Below are 14,953 nucleotides of genomic sequence, written 5' to 3'. Positions count from 1 at the left end.
CCAGGGCTTGACTGAATGTATCCTCAAATCCTGAATGAGATGAGTGGGAATTATGAAGGCCCTGGAAGCTATTATTTCATAAGTCCTTTGATTGTTTGCTGGAGAACTGGAGGGTGGCCAACGCAGTGCTCATTCTTCAAAAGGACCAATCTGGATAAGTACAGGCCCATTAACTTAGCATCTGTGGTTGGGAACATTTTAAAGTCTTTAAGGCTGAGATTGCCACGTTCCTCGAGACAAGAGAAAATAGATAGAATTAGCCAGCACAACTTCCAATAGGATTAAAATGATTGTGGTTGGCAAGCTGGATTGAATTCTTTGAGGAAATAAAACAGCTGGAGGATGAGGGGAGATGCATAACATGTTAAATATATGAAATGTATTTATCTATCTCTGAAACAAGGTCACAGAAGTGATATCTAAAAAGAGTTGAAAACTCAAGAAACCAGTCTTCATTTACATTTGTTTGGTGGAAAATAAATCGTGCAGAAATTAGATTTTCATGCAACAGATGCCATTCAAAAGGCCTTCACTGGATGAGTTATTATTTGTTTTTAAACGAGAATCCTAACTGTTCAGGATGCATTTTGACGTGTGTTTCATCAAGCAGTTGGACAGATGGTGGGATGTTGGTGTCGTTTCTGATTAAGCTGGTTGTGCCTCTGCTGGTTTGAACTGGTTGCAAAATCCATCTTCATTCCACTGTGTGCATCCAAAGCCTTATGCTGAAAACTGGAAAAGATGTTCCCACATTGATCAATTTGATTACAAGGATGCTTTGAAAAGGACCAAGCGATGTAGAGTGAAGGAAACGATCAACCAAGCTGCAGTTGCCATCTCTGCATTTTGCTGTACTCTCTGTGGTCACGTGCCCCTCTCATTGTCGGTGAGATCGTGAGAGCAGATGCATAAAACCAAATCTCAAACATTGGTAGGGTCTTATGGGGGGGAAGGGGGCCCTAGCTGCTGACTGGCAAGCTAGAAAACTTGCACATCATCTCTTTTCAATAAGGCCTATTTGCATATAGTACATGCTCGTTGAGAGGCAGTTTAATTCACCAGAATCGAATGCCGCTGCCCAATTAAGTTCTTAGCTAGCATGCAATACATACCTTCAGATTTGCAACAAGGCAAAATACTGTACCTGCTGGGCGGGCATGCCATGATGGAGATCCAACAGCTGCAGGTGACTGAACTGACCAAGAGTGGAAGCCTATCTGACCAAGGTGCAAAATCTGTCTGGCCAAGGGTACATGTCCACCTGGGGAGGTGTGGCAGGTTGATTGGGGGACGGGTGCATTTTGAGCTTCAGGAATCCAAGTGATGCTCCAGGCTTGAAGGGAATGAATGATGGTCTTGATGGCTGTTGAGTATGGTGGCGGTATCTCCAGTCCCTTGGGGTAATGTTAGGGGCATTGACCTCCGGCTCCTGACTTGCAGACTCTTCAAGTGTGCGTAAAGACTGCACTGAGAACTGAGCAATCATGTGAGATTAGCTGGCCTGTCCACAAGTACCTTTGGATGCAAACTGCATAATGGAAGATGCTGATGATGAAATGCTGTCAGAACCAATGGTGTTAGTTTCTCTGCATTCTTCCAGGAGCCATTCACTCTCCAGGGCTCAATGAGGGCTGAAGGTTTCGCTGACGCTTGAGCTGCCAACGCACTAGCTATAGAAATCCCTTCCTAAACATCTCACTTCCTTGAAGACCCTCTTAAAACCTATCACTTTAACCAACCTTCAGTGTGTTTGCCCTAAAGCTCTTTATATCCTTACTTGACCCTGATATTATTTGATACATGCCTGTGTAGTGCCTTGCCTGCTTTATTATTTAAAAGTATGACATTAGTACAAGTTGTTATTGTTGAGGACAAGGAGAAATGCAATATCCTTGGAAGCTGCCATTCAGGTACTTCACTAAAAGATTCATATCTTTGTTTTTATTTTAGGCTTCTCAGTGGTGTGAGGAAACGACAGTAAACCTCATGGCGCCAAGCCTTCTTCCTGAATTGCACTTACTAAAAGAGGTAAAGTTTTGGAAGGAAAGATTAACCTAATAGCTTTCCGGTATGAAACCTTAAGAAATGCAGTTTGCTGCATTTTGTCCTGTCCCTATATTTATGGTGACTGTTACTGTGGATTAGACATACAATTGACATGTACAGTAAGCAATAATACTGGAAAAATAATCTTTTTACATTCATTTCCCAATTATATTGGTTTGTCTTTCAACATGGCAAAATAGTTTTTTTTTGTGTTTTTAGCTTCATTGTTGAACAGACTGTATTGTGGTAGAATTATGTAGATGGGGCCTGCAACACTAGGGACAAATTAGCATATTCCTTTTTTTATAAATATGCATCTTATTGCTAAGACAGACTTTATGATTTAGTTCTGATCTGCTTGATTGCCTTATGTTGGGTAAATCACTTCACAAGTCGCTAGTTTGGAAATTTCCTAAGTGGAGTACTATCAAATCATAATCCAGTCATTCAATAATTAGGCCAAGTTATGAGAGAAGAACAATCTTTCGAAGATACAATACAGTTGACAGCTTCTTTATTCTTTCCAGATCAAAGTAAAAGGTCCCAAGTATTGGGAGATTATGATGGATCTCTCTAAAGGACTCGCAAGTTTGCAGTGAGTATCTTTGTAATGTTTTTCTCTTGTCCATTTGTTGAATGCAGCAATACGTGAATACTGTCATCGGGTAATTTATTATCATCCACTTCTTATGGACTCTGTTTCTTTCAGATCAATTCTATCAAAAGACGGTTTTCTTTATGTCAAGCTTCGAGCAGGACATCTCTCCTACACGGAGGACCCTAAAGGATTTCGCAGTCTTTTAGCTCAGACATTCACTCACAGAAACCCTGAGTTTCTTTCTATCAAGGTAGAACAAAGAAGACTGCTCTCTTCTGACCCATTGATTCTAAGAAATGGATTGTACCTTTGCTTAAGACAAAAATGGACAGTGCTTAATTTATTTTTTGATTCCATTATATGAGTTAGATTTTAAAACCCCGATGTGCTTTCCTTGCAGCCTGAAGCTGTTTCAGCTTTTACTTCTGACCCAGCTTTGCTGTCATTTGCAGAGTACTTTTGCAAACAATCTAAGAAAGAGGGGGTAAGTGTTTCTTTTTGCATTGGTAATAACTCATAAAATTGTAATTCTTGTATATACGTTTCTTTCCTTATCTGGCTGTGCAATCCTGTATCTGTTATGAAGTCTACCAAAGTTTTTGCTCCCAACTCTGATTTCCTACCATTGTGTAGAATGTTTGCCTTTAAGCTGTAATCAGCAAAATGCTTCGCTGTTCCACTTCATAGTGATGTGGATCAGTATGTGTTTAACCGTTTCAGCCAATATCTGTTTGGTAGTTAGTATTAGAAATAGTTATTTGACTGAAGTTGCCTTGTTCAAGAACATGATTGATTGCAAATGCAAAGAAACTCACTGGCATGACAGTGATCGTGAGTGAATTAGACCCGAAACACTCAATCATTTACTAAAGAATTTGATTGGATTATGATAAATCCATAATCTGAGAAATGAATTGGAATGACTTTCCACATTCACAATTATTTTGTGATGCTTATGAATCTTATTTATCATCCTTTGCTTCTGGCAGATTTTTACTTCCTGGTGTTTAATGTGGGGGAGATTTCTCTGGGTGTTTCTGGACACGTTGCTGCAGTACAGTGTAATTCCCACAGTTGGTTACTGGTATTTAATGTGATTTTCAGGGTGGAATCTTGTGCCTCCCCTGTTGCAAGGGGTAATTAACCAAGTGGTCCCTCTCCACCTTCCCACCTCCGCCGCAAAAGGTGGGATTTAATGCCCATTCTGGGCATCTGTACCCTGATATGAACTCCACCGTGCAGTGAGCATGATGAGCCTTGCAGTTCCCTGGATTAGCTTCATGTTCAAAGGCAAGGATGCCTGATGGAGAGACTTGGCAAGAGACAATTTGGAGCTCCAAAAGCTTTCTATTACCTGATCTCCACTCTGTTACTAGAGTACAGCATGATTCTCACAGTCTGTTACTGGAATACAATATGATTCTGACAGTCTTTCTTTGGAATATAATATGATTCATAAAGTCTTAGTGCAACACAGTATGAATCTTTGTTACTGGGATACAGCTTGATTCTCGGTCTGTCGGAATGCAGTATAATCCTCTCAGCCTGTTACTGAAGTAGAGTATAATTCATCCAGTCTGTTACTGGTGTATGGTACAATTCTCAGTCTGATTCTAGCATACAGAATGATTCTCGGCCTGTTAATAGAATACAGTGTGATTTTTCAGTCTGATCAGAGCTGATGAAGGATCACAGACACGATTTTGTTTCTTCTCTTTAATGATATGAAGGCATCCCTGCAATTTGTTGCCATTCCTAATTGCCTTTGAACTAATTGGATTACTCAGCCATTTTAGAGAGCAGTTAGAGTCATTCACACTTCTGAGGGTCTAGTGCCATGTGTAGGCCACAGCAAGTATGAGCAGAAGATTTCCTTCCTTATGGGACCACAGTGAACCACATGGATGTTTACATCAATCAATGATCATTGTCCTGGTCACCATTACTGAAACCAGCTTGTAATTTCAATTTATTAATTGAGTTTAAATTGTTCTACCTGCTTTAGAATGGGCCTCTGGATTACAGGTCAGGGTAACACTCTTCCTGCGTGACCACAGCCCCCTGTGGGTTAGCTCCATTTTTGTCTCCACAATTTTTGCCTGACCTGCTGAATATTTGGAGCACTTGCAGTTTTGGTTTTCAGATTGCAGCATCTGCAGAGTGCTGGTTTTTGTATTCCTCCACTGATTCCAATTTGCTTAATGCTCACCAGTTTTCGTCTCCGCCTCCTTCTCTTGAAGGTGTCTACTGCTTGCTGGCGCATGTTTCCACAGGCAGGCCAGACTCTCCTGCTCCCTCCGGGCACTGTTCTCAAGTGCAACTCGATGTAAGGGCAGAAAACCCGATTGTTCACCAGGGCATTGCAGCTGAGCCGAACCCTACCAGTGCTCAGTATTCACATGTCTGAGCTTCCAGGAAGAGGAGAGTTTCTCTCTTTTCGGACACTGCTCCCTTGTTCCCCCACCCAATGCAAAGCGCTGAGGTCAACACACTCCAACTGCTCTCAGCTATCTCCACACAGAGGAATGAGAATAGAAGCTGGGACTATCTGACTGGTAGTCTTGGTACCCCCCTGAGCTACAGTTAAATGAGTGATGGTAATTATAACTTACAATGATACGAAGGCACTATGTAATAGTTGAATGAGACAGCATTAATGAGGTACAAGTTTCAGGTACTGCTGTACCTTACCAGACTGGGAACCTATTGCCTCTGGCATTTGATATTCCCTCTGTTTTCTGTCGAAGGAAGTGAAAGTCATCAACTGGCTTCAAATTTGCTTCCATTCTCCCTTGAAGTTAGTAATTTTGCTGCCTAAAGCTCTTGAATTCCGTGTAACTTTGTGAAAACTTGGAGATGTGTTGAGTGCAGATTTACCATATTAGAATGGCATCCTGTACTCACTGCCTCTGAACTGCAGTCAACTCCAACTACTGTCGTCTTTGTGATGGCACAGTTTGGAGAATGCACAAGTGTATTTTTAAATTTAAGTTGGGTTTCAACATCAAATCCTCTTCCACTGAATGCTTTTCCTTATGTTTTAAATTTCCTTTAAAGTTATCTGAGTTAATCTGAATGAATGTCAAAGTGAATTATCTACATTGAATTGTTAATGTGGAATGTAATTTATTCCTGATTGTGACAATGTAACTTTTGTCATTGTTAATAACATAATTTTATTCAAAAAAAAACTGTTCTCTCCCTTCAGAAACAGGACATGCTGGACTTGCTGTCGTCCATCCTATACGAATGCGTTACTCAAGAGAAGCCAGAAATGATACCTACATATATTGCCATTGACCAGGTAAAACGGGATTTTTATGGTCTCTCTCTGGATCTGTTTACTGTTTAGTTTCTTTCCTGTTTGAACTACTTCTCCATGCTATGTTCACATGAAAAGACCACCATGAAACCTAATTCCCAGGTTTCCTACTGGTTTTACTTGGAGCCATCAAGTTCATAAATCACAAGGTTTTTCAACTCTTCATCTTGTACTATTTCTTTCTCTCTGTTCTGTGCTCATCATAGCCCTGCAACTTCTTCTCATCCACTTATTCACTATTTCCTTAAACAATCCAATTGCCTCAAGTAGTTCTTGCTAGACCTTTTCAAATGCTCCAGCTTTCCACAATCATTTGATGACCATTTAAATTGGTCAGCCCCTTACCAATGACTACCCAAGTACAGGCAGGAATTTTTGCTAACGCTCCAAATCAAAAATTCTTGGGCTATGTCTGATTGAGTAAAATCAGACCCAGAGTCTCAAATCTCTCCCATTTCTGAGCTGTGCCTTGTCATGATGGTTTTAATTTACTTCATGTAATAGGATGCCTATACTCTGCATTACTGAGTGGCCAAAGTACTGGCACTGTCCTCCAGGATTTATCCAACTGAACATGTTGCTGCAATTAATTTCTTCCAGTCATTTGGGTTCAGGGCTGCCTTGTGTGTTTGTGTGAAAACTTATGTTGTAAGCAGCACTTTTATGTTGTCAACCAGTATTATTCTAGGTCTCTTAAAAGATCTCTTCCACATTGGTGATGATTTCTTTGGGAGGGTCAGACTCTGATTGATGCATGAGATGTTCATACCAGAGGAGATGTAACACACGGTCACCCCTGGCATTGCCTTTTGCGGATTTATCATTGCCTCTTTAACACTCATACAAACTGCCTTGATGATTGAATGATCCCATATTATATTGATCATCTTATGGTTTGCTGGAATTTATGTATGTTAGCTAATGGATTGCTGTTTACTCCCATCTTTCAGTGACAATCCTTTGAACTTCTCCTCCCATTCCTTCTACTTCCTCTCCAGTGTAGTGCCTATCCTTGCATTAAGTTGTACATGTAATCAGCTCCTGAAGGAGAGAAAAGCACTGAACATGCTGAACCTCTCCCACTTTTTGGTGCTCAGCTTCTACCAAGTATTTCTCACAATGTACTGGAATGCGTACAAGATTGCAGCCATAATTCCAGCTGCTACTTTCCAGTATCTCAGTGCATTGGATCTGCAGAATACTTTCTCTTCCACATGTAGCTTTCGAATAGTGGTGATCCAGATCTAATCTGAATGCCACTTACCACCCAAATTGTCTCTTCAGCTAGTGGCAGAGATATCCCTGTGAAGTGATTTTAAGCAGGTATTCCTGGGATCTATCTGCTGGGACTCCAAAGGCAATTGCAGAGTAAATGCAGTTAAGAATGGGACTATCCCAGTGTCTGGTGCACATTTGCAATGGTTTTGTCTGCACCACACAAAACACACAAATTTTAAAGTGCAATCCAAATGGAAGAAAATATATTCAGTCCCTGAAGAATTTAACAATAAGCTCTGCTGCATTTTCCCAAGTAAATATTTAGAAACATATCTACAAATAAAATTTTAAAATTTGTATTGCATGATTGTCCAACTCAGAACAAAAAAGACTAAACAATTTAGGACTGTTTACTTTTCCTGTTTCAGGCTGTGAGAAGGCTAGAACGCAAAGAGCTGACCGAAACCTTTGAGCTGTGGCAGATCAAATTAGTGCAGCAATTCTACAACTCGGTTTGTCTCCAGGATAAATTTAAAAACAGCACCAGTGCACTCCTCATCAACTCGGAGTTTCTCCTGGCCATGAAAAGCATGTTGGACAAAACCCTGGATCAATGGCTACATGGTAAACACTTGCTGCATTTTTGGTTTTTGATTATTAATAACCTCTCAGCCGTTTGGTTTGGGGGCATGTGCTTTTAGAATTGAACTTCAGCTAAAAAAGAAAATGAACATAGTGAAGTGGATCTCAGTTTTGAATAAAACAAATCCCTTGAATAATCCCTTGGATAAAAGGGAGATAGTGTTGCTGTAAGAAAGACATTGATGATTTATTTGTGTGGCTGATCCTTGATTTAATTTGTTCCTGGATTTTGAGCATCGCTGTGAAAGGAAACCATTTATTGACTATCTATAATTGACTTTGAGAAAGTGGTGGTACCACTGCAGTCTGTGAATGATGTGTACACCCACAGTGCCCTTAGGGAGAAAATTCCAGGGTTTTATTTCAGTGAAGGAACAGCAGTTGCAAGTCAGTTTAGGGTGGAGCTTGCACTTGGTGTTCCCACGTGTCTACTGCCCTTGTCCTTGAAGGTCATAGATGTGGTATGGAATTTACAGTCAAACACCTTCTTCACTATCCTATCTACCTGCAACTCCACTTTCAAGGAACTATGAATCTGCACTCCAAAGCCTCTTTGTTCAGCAACACTCCCCTGGACCTTACCATTAAGTGTATAAGTCCTGCTCTGATTTGCCTTTCCAAAATGCCGCACCTCACATTTATCTAAATTAAACTCTTTCTGCCACTCCTTGACCCATTAGCCCATCTGATCAAAGTCCTGTTATACTCTGAGGTAACCTTCTTCGCTATGTCATCAATTTTGGTGTCATCTGCAAATTTATAAATCGTATCTCCTATATTCACATCCAAATCATTTATGTAAATTACACCGATCCTTGTGGCACACCACTGGTCACAGGCCTCCAGTCTGAAAAGCAATCCACCACCATCCTCTGTCTTCCACCTTGGAGCTATTTCTGTGTCTAAATGGCTAGTTCCCCCTGTATTCCATTTGATGTAGTAGTCATCAGGATTCCTGATGAAGGGCTCTGGCCCGAAACGTCGAATTTCCTGTTCCTTGGATGCTGCCTAACCTGCTGTGCTTTAACCAGCAACACATTTTCAGCTTCCATTTGATGTAACCTTGCTTACCACTCTACCATGCAAAACCTTGTTGAACATTTTATTAGATTACTTACAGTGTGGAAACAGGCCCTTTGGCCCAACAAGTCCACACCGGCCCTCTGAAGAGCAACCCACCCAGACCCATTCCCCTACATCTAACACTACAGGCAATTTAGCACATTTTTGGACTGTGGGAGGAAACTGGAGCACCCGGAGGAAACCCATGCAGACATGTGCAGAATGTGCGAACTCCATACAGACAGCTGCCTGAGGTGAGAATTGAACCCAAGTCTCTGGTGCTGTGAGGCAGCAGTGCTAACCACTGTGCCACCATGCCGCCCACTATAATTGCAGTCCATACACACAATGTCCACTGCTCTACCTTCCTCAATCTTCTTCGTCACTTTTTCAAAAAACTCAGTCAAGTTAGTGACACACCATTTCCCAAGTACAAAGCCATGTTGACTCTCCTGAATCAGTCCTTACCTTTCCAAATAATGTAAATCCTGTCCCTCAGAATCCCATCCAACAACTTAGCCACCACTGACGTATGGCTCACTGATCAATAGTTCTCAGGCTTTTCCTTATCACCTTCCTTAAATAATGGCACCAGATTAGCCAATCTCCGGTCATCTAGTACCTCACCCGTGGCAATTGATGATACAAATATCTCAGCAAGGGGCCCAACAATCACTTCCCTAGCTTCCCACAAAGTTCTGGGGTACACCTGATCAGGTCCTGGGGATTTATCCACCTTTGTGTTTTAATGTGGACACTTTTCAAGTGTCTTAATCATTGTTCCCAATGTCCTCAGTCAAAGGTCATATCTCTCTATTGAAACTAAGATCCCTTGATTTAGAAGGTTGTTTGCTATTTTGAAGATGCTATATTCAACTCAAAACATTAACTTTTTCTGTCTTCTGTAAGTGCTCTCAGACCCATTGAGTTTTTCCAGTGCTTTTAGTTTTCATCTCAAACTTCCATTCACCATCCACAGGACTTTGATTTGACTTTTGAGATGCTTTGATGCTTAGTTTCTCTCAACAGATATCAGTCCAATCATAATCTAGAAGGTCTCACAGTTCAAAATCCTTTCTCTGTTAAATTATCTCGGATTCAACATCGTAGCAAGGGTTTGCATGGTTGCTCCCTGGGCTATGGGGAAACATTTTCTCAGCATTTACCCTGTCAAGCATGCTAACAATTTTATTTGTTTGATTCATGTCATCTCTTATTTTTTAATTTCCAGAGGATAGAGGTTTAATCTACTCATTCCCTCCTCTTGGGGCAATTTCCTTATCCCAAGAACCAGAATAATTAGCTTTCATTGCACCCCCTCTCCAGCAAATCTTTCCTTTCTTTGGTCAGGAGAGAAAAACTGCAAATGGATCTTAATGTCTCATATCATAATGACCTGTAATTGAAATGAATGTTCTTTATTCTTGCACTCTGAGCCCTTTGTAGCAATGCAAACATACCATTGGCCTTTCTACAGCTTGATGCTATACCTGCAAGTTAACTTGCTGGGATGCAAAGAGCCAGGAACAATACAGCTCAGGAACAGGCCCTTCGCCCTCTAAGCCTGCGCCGCCACATCTTCCAAACTAAAATAGTCTTCACTTTCAGGATCCGTACCTCTCGATTCCCTTCCTATTAATGCTGCTTCCATCACCACCTCCAACAGTGTGTACCAGGCACTCACCACCTTTGTGTGAAAAATTTGCCTCATACATCTCTTTTAAATTTCCCTCCTGGCACCTTGAACCTGTGTCCCCTAGTAATTGACCCCTCCACCCTGGGAAAAAGCCTCATCCTTTCCATTCTATCCATGCCATTCACAATCTTATAAACTTCTATTAGGTCACTCCTCAACCTCCAGCATTCGAGTGAAAACAAACCCAGTCTATCCAAGCTTTTATCATAGCTAAAATCTCCCAAACCAACCAACACCTTGGTAAACCTTTCCTGTACCCTCTCCAAAACATCCACATCCTTCTGGTAGTGTGGTGACCAAAGCAGTAAGCAATATTCCAAGTGAGGCCGAACTAAATTTCTATAAAGCTGCAGCATAAGTATCAAAATTTCTACTCATTCCCCCTCCAATGGAGACAAGTATGCCATAGGCCTTTTTCACTTCCTTATCTACCTACACTGCCACCTTCAGATGTCTGTTGACCTGCACACCCAGAGCCCACTGTTATATCAATACTCCTAGAGTTCTGTCATTCATTGTATAATTTCTACCTGTACTTGACCTTCCAAAAATGAATCACGTCACATTTGTCCAGATTAAACACCATCTGCCACTTTTCTACCCATGCCTCCAACTGATCTGTATCGTGCTGTATCCCCTGACCATCCTCCTCACTGTCCACAACTCCACCGATCTTTGTATTGTCCGCAAACTTACTCATTAGACCAGCTACGTTTTCCTCCAAATCATTAATGCAGATCACGAACAGCAGAGGTCCCAGCACTGATCCCTGTGTAACACCCACTTGTCACAACCCTACATTCCGAAAAGCATCCTTCCACCGCTACCTCATGAACAGGAACTAGCTGGTCCATCTGAATGGAAGCATTTCACTGTGCATTAAATAGTCTGTTTCTTTTTATTTTTCTTACAAAGTGGATAACTTCACTGTTCAACACATTGTGTGTGTCACAAGCACTGTACGTGAACTGTAGATTAGTGTAGTTTATCTAGTTCCCTTTTTAATTAGTAGTGACTCAAGTTAAAGGCCCGCAGTAAACAAACTTTAGTTTACATAATTTGAAAGGTTAGTTTATTGCAAGTTATTACTGAAGATTCCTTGGAGATAAAGTTATGAACAAGAAATTACAGATGCCATGATTAAAACAAGTGCCGATAAGACAACAGAATACTGGGAAGGAGCAGGTCTCAGTACTTTATTGTAGTCTCCCATGTTGCTAAAGCAACAGATCCAGCAGCTACAATGGCTTTTGTAATGGCATTTTCTGATACAGAAAGACCAGCAGGTTATCATATTTTGCGGATGGAGAGAGATTCCTTGTTTTTCACTAGTTTCCTTAAATTTGAAACTTTCACACTGCCGACATTTCTTCAGCCGGTCAGTATCTCTCTGGCTGTTTGCAACCAGACTTCTTTAAACAGTTCAAAATGGTGGTTTGTTCATTTTGAAGAATCAAAGGTTCGACAAAACAAAGATGCCAATTGTATGCCACACCTATGAAGTTCATCCTTCTGTCAAACTGTTTCTCTCTGAAACTCGAATTCTCCCACGTCCATTGTCTGCTTACAAATTTCCTGGTATTTCAAAAATCTTTACATGCCTGGGCATGTCTCTCTGCTGTCCACTTAGCTACACAATGAAGTGACTTGTAGCAGATGTTTTATTTTAGTCTTCTCTATTTGCTTAAAGTTAGATTAGGTTAATTACAAACATTCAGATGTCATAACTCCAATTGCTAATGGTACATTCCATTGATCATGTCTTTGTCTATTCATCCTCCTATGCTGCCTTTCTGCATCCTCTTCACTGTTTGCTTCACCACTGAACTTTGTATCACCAGTGTATTTTACACTCTGATTCCTCATCCATTATGATCATTAGATTGTAAATAGCTGAGGCCTGAACACTGATTCTCTACGCAAGCAATCACAACCTGCAAACCTGAAAATGTCCTGCTTATTCAGACTCTGTTCTGTGTGCCCTAATGAATTCTCAATCCATACCTATGATATTACCCACTTGTCATAGTTTTGTGCAGTAATCTCTCTTATGGCACCTTATCAAATGCTCTTTGAAAATCAAAGTGCACTACGTCTAGGTTTCCCAACTCTGTCTTATGATTGCGCAAAAGGTTCTAATTGATCAATTAAACCTGCTTGCTACTCATAAATCCAAACTGACTCTGCTTAATCATGTGATTTTCTTGGTGTCCTGAACTAATCATAGATTCTATTTTTTTTAACTGCCTCTGGTGTTAGGTTAGCTGACCTGTAAATGCCCTTTTTCTCTCTTCCTCCTTTCTTAAATAGTGAGTTATGTTCTAATCCTTGGAATTTATTATAGAATCTAAGAAAAACCAAAACCAATGCATCCATTATCTCCATAACTACTGCTTTCAAAAACCCAAGACTGCAGGTTGTCAGCTCCAGGGAATTTATTGCCACTTAGCCCCATTATTTAATGTGATTTTATTTCTTATACTGATTCATGTATGGTCTGGCAGTTGACCTTTGATAAGGTTCCATATGAAAGGCTGTTAGAGAAAATGCAGAGGCATGGAATTGAGAGTGATTTAACAGTTTGGATTAGAAACTGGCTTTCTGTAAGAAGGCAGCGAGTGATGGCTGATGGAAAATATTCACCCTGGAGTCTGGTTACTAGTGGTGTGCCATAAAGGTCTGTTTTGGGACCACTGCTGTTTGTCATTTTTATAAATGACTTAGATGTGGGCATAGGTGGATGGATTAGTGAGTTTGTAGATGACACTAAAGTCTGTGGAGTAGTGGACAGTGTGGAAGAATATAGTGGGGGACTTGGATAAACTGCAGATCTGGGCTGAGAGGTGGTAAAGAGTTCAGTGCAACTAAATGTGAGGTCATTCACTTTGGGAACAATAACAGGGAGGCAGAGTATTGGGTTAATGAAAAGATTTTTGGTAGTGTGGATATGCAGAGGGATCTTGGACTCCATGTACATAGATCCCTGAAAGTTGCCACCCAGGTTGATAGTGCTGTTAAGAAGGCATACGGTGAGTTAGGTTTTATTGGGAGAGGGTTTGAATTCCAGAGCCGAAGTGTCATGCTGCGACAATATAAACTGCTATGTGGCTGCACGTGGAATATTGTGTCCAGTTCTGGTCGCCCCATTACAGGAAGCATTGGAAAAGGTGCAGAGCAGATTTACCAGGATGTCGCCTGGTCTGGAGTGAAGGTCTTATGAGGAAAGGCTGAGAGACTTTTGTCTGTTCTCATTGGAGAGAAGAAGGTTAAGAGGGGATTTAAGAGAGACATACAAGATGATCAGACGATTAGATAGGGCAGACAGTGAAAGTCTTTTTCCAAGGATGATGACATCAGCTTGTACGAGGGGGCATAACTACAAATTGAGGGGGGATGGATTTAAGACAGATGTCAGAGGCAGGTTCTTTACTCAGAGAGTGGTAAGGGCATGGAATGCCCTACCTGCTAATGTAGTTAACTCAGCCACATTAGGGAGATTTAAACAATCCTTGGATAAGCACATGGATGACGATGGAATAGTGTAGGGTGGGTGAGCTTAGATTAGTTCGTAGGTCGGCGCAACATCGAAGGCCAAAGGGCCTGTTCTGCGCTGTACTGATCTATGTTCTATTCCTTTTGAAAGACACTCAGTCTCACAAGATAATTGGTTCCCTCTTATTTTCAGCGTGCTTTTGTGCCCTCAAATATATGAGGGCAGGTAACAAAGTATTTATTTAATGTTTCTGCCATTTCCTTTAAACCCCATTATAATTTCACCTGTTTCTGCTTCTAATGGACCTATTGTTGCTTTCATCTGCAGTCTTCATATTTCTATTCATGCAGAAGCAATTGTAGCCTTTATATTGCTTATTATTCTACTGTCATTCTGGGCATGATATCTTATAAAGGGACTTAATTTAAAAAATAAACTTTTTCTCATAGCGAGTGTTTAGGGTTTGAAATGCACTGCCTGGGAATGTCGTGGATGCAAATTGATTGAGATATTCAAGGGGACAATAGATAGTCATTTAAATAGATACAATCTGCAGGGTTAGGATAGGATAGGTTGGGCTGAGTGGCATCCTTGTGAGTGTAATAGTTCTGTGATTCTGTGACTTCAGGCCTTAGCAAGGGTACAAAGATAGACTAGAAAGCTACCAAAAATGAGGGACTTCAGTTAGTTGGAGAGAGTAAAGATTTCCTGAAGAAGGGCTTATGCCCAAAACGTCGATTCTCCTGCTCCTCTGATGCTGCCTGGCCTGCTGCGCTTTTCCAGCACCACGCTTTTCAATGAGAGTAAAGAAGTTGCAGGTTCTCCTTGGAGCAGAGAGAAAAAGGTGGACTTCCATTTATGTGGTGCCTTTCATGA

The 14,953-nt window shown here is 41.0% G+C and overlaps 1 protein-coding gene across 3 annotated transcripts in view; it reads left to right on the top strand.

Moving 5' to 3' along the window:
* Positions 1 to 14,953, top strand: part of anapc1 (anaphase promoting complex subunit 1) — a 221,014-nt gene that overhangs the window by 187,308 nt on the left and 18,753 nt on the right. For all 3 annotated transcript variants that reach the window (XM_060848972.1, XM_060848952.1, XM_060848962.1), the window contains exons 41-46: positions 1,951 to 2,028; positions 2,574 to 2,641; positions 2,756 to 2,894; positions 3,045 to 3,128; positions 5,853 to 5,948; positions 7,613 to 7,808. In XM_060848972.1, coding sequence (XP_060704955.1) covers positions 1,951 to 2,028; positions 2,574 to 2,641; positions 2,756 to 2,894; positions 3,045 to 3,128; positions 5,853 to 5,948; positions 7,613 to 7,808 — 661 coding nt within the window. The remainder of the gene's footprint in view (positions 1 to 1,950; positions 2,029 to 2,573; positions 2,642 to 2,755; positions 2,895 to 3,044; positions 3,129 to 5,852; positions 5,949 to 7,612; positions 7,809 to 14,953) is intronic.

The sequence above is a fragment of the Hemiscyllium ocellatum genome, chromosome 3 (assembly GCF_020745735.1).
Source record: "Hemiscyllium ocellatum isolate sHemOce1 chromosome 3, sHemOce1.pat.X.cur, whole genome shotgun sequence".
Classification (NCBI taxonomy): Eukaryota; Metazoa; Chordata; class Chondrichthyes; order Orectolobiformes; family Hemiscylliidae; genus Hemiscyllium; species Hemiscyllium ocellatum.
The sequence above is the reverse complement of the archived record's forward strand: the minus strand, read 5'-3'. Positions and strand labels throughout refer to the sequence as shown.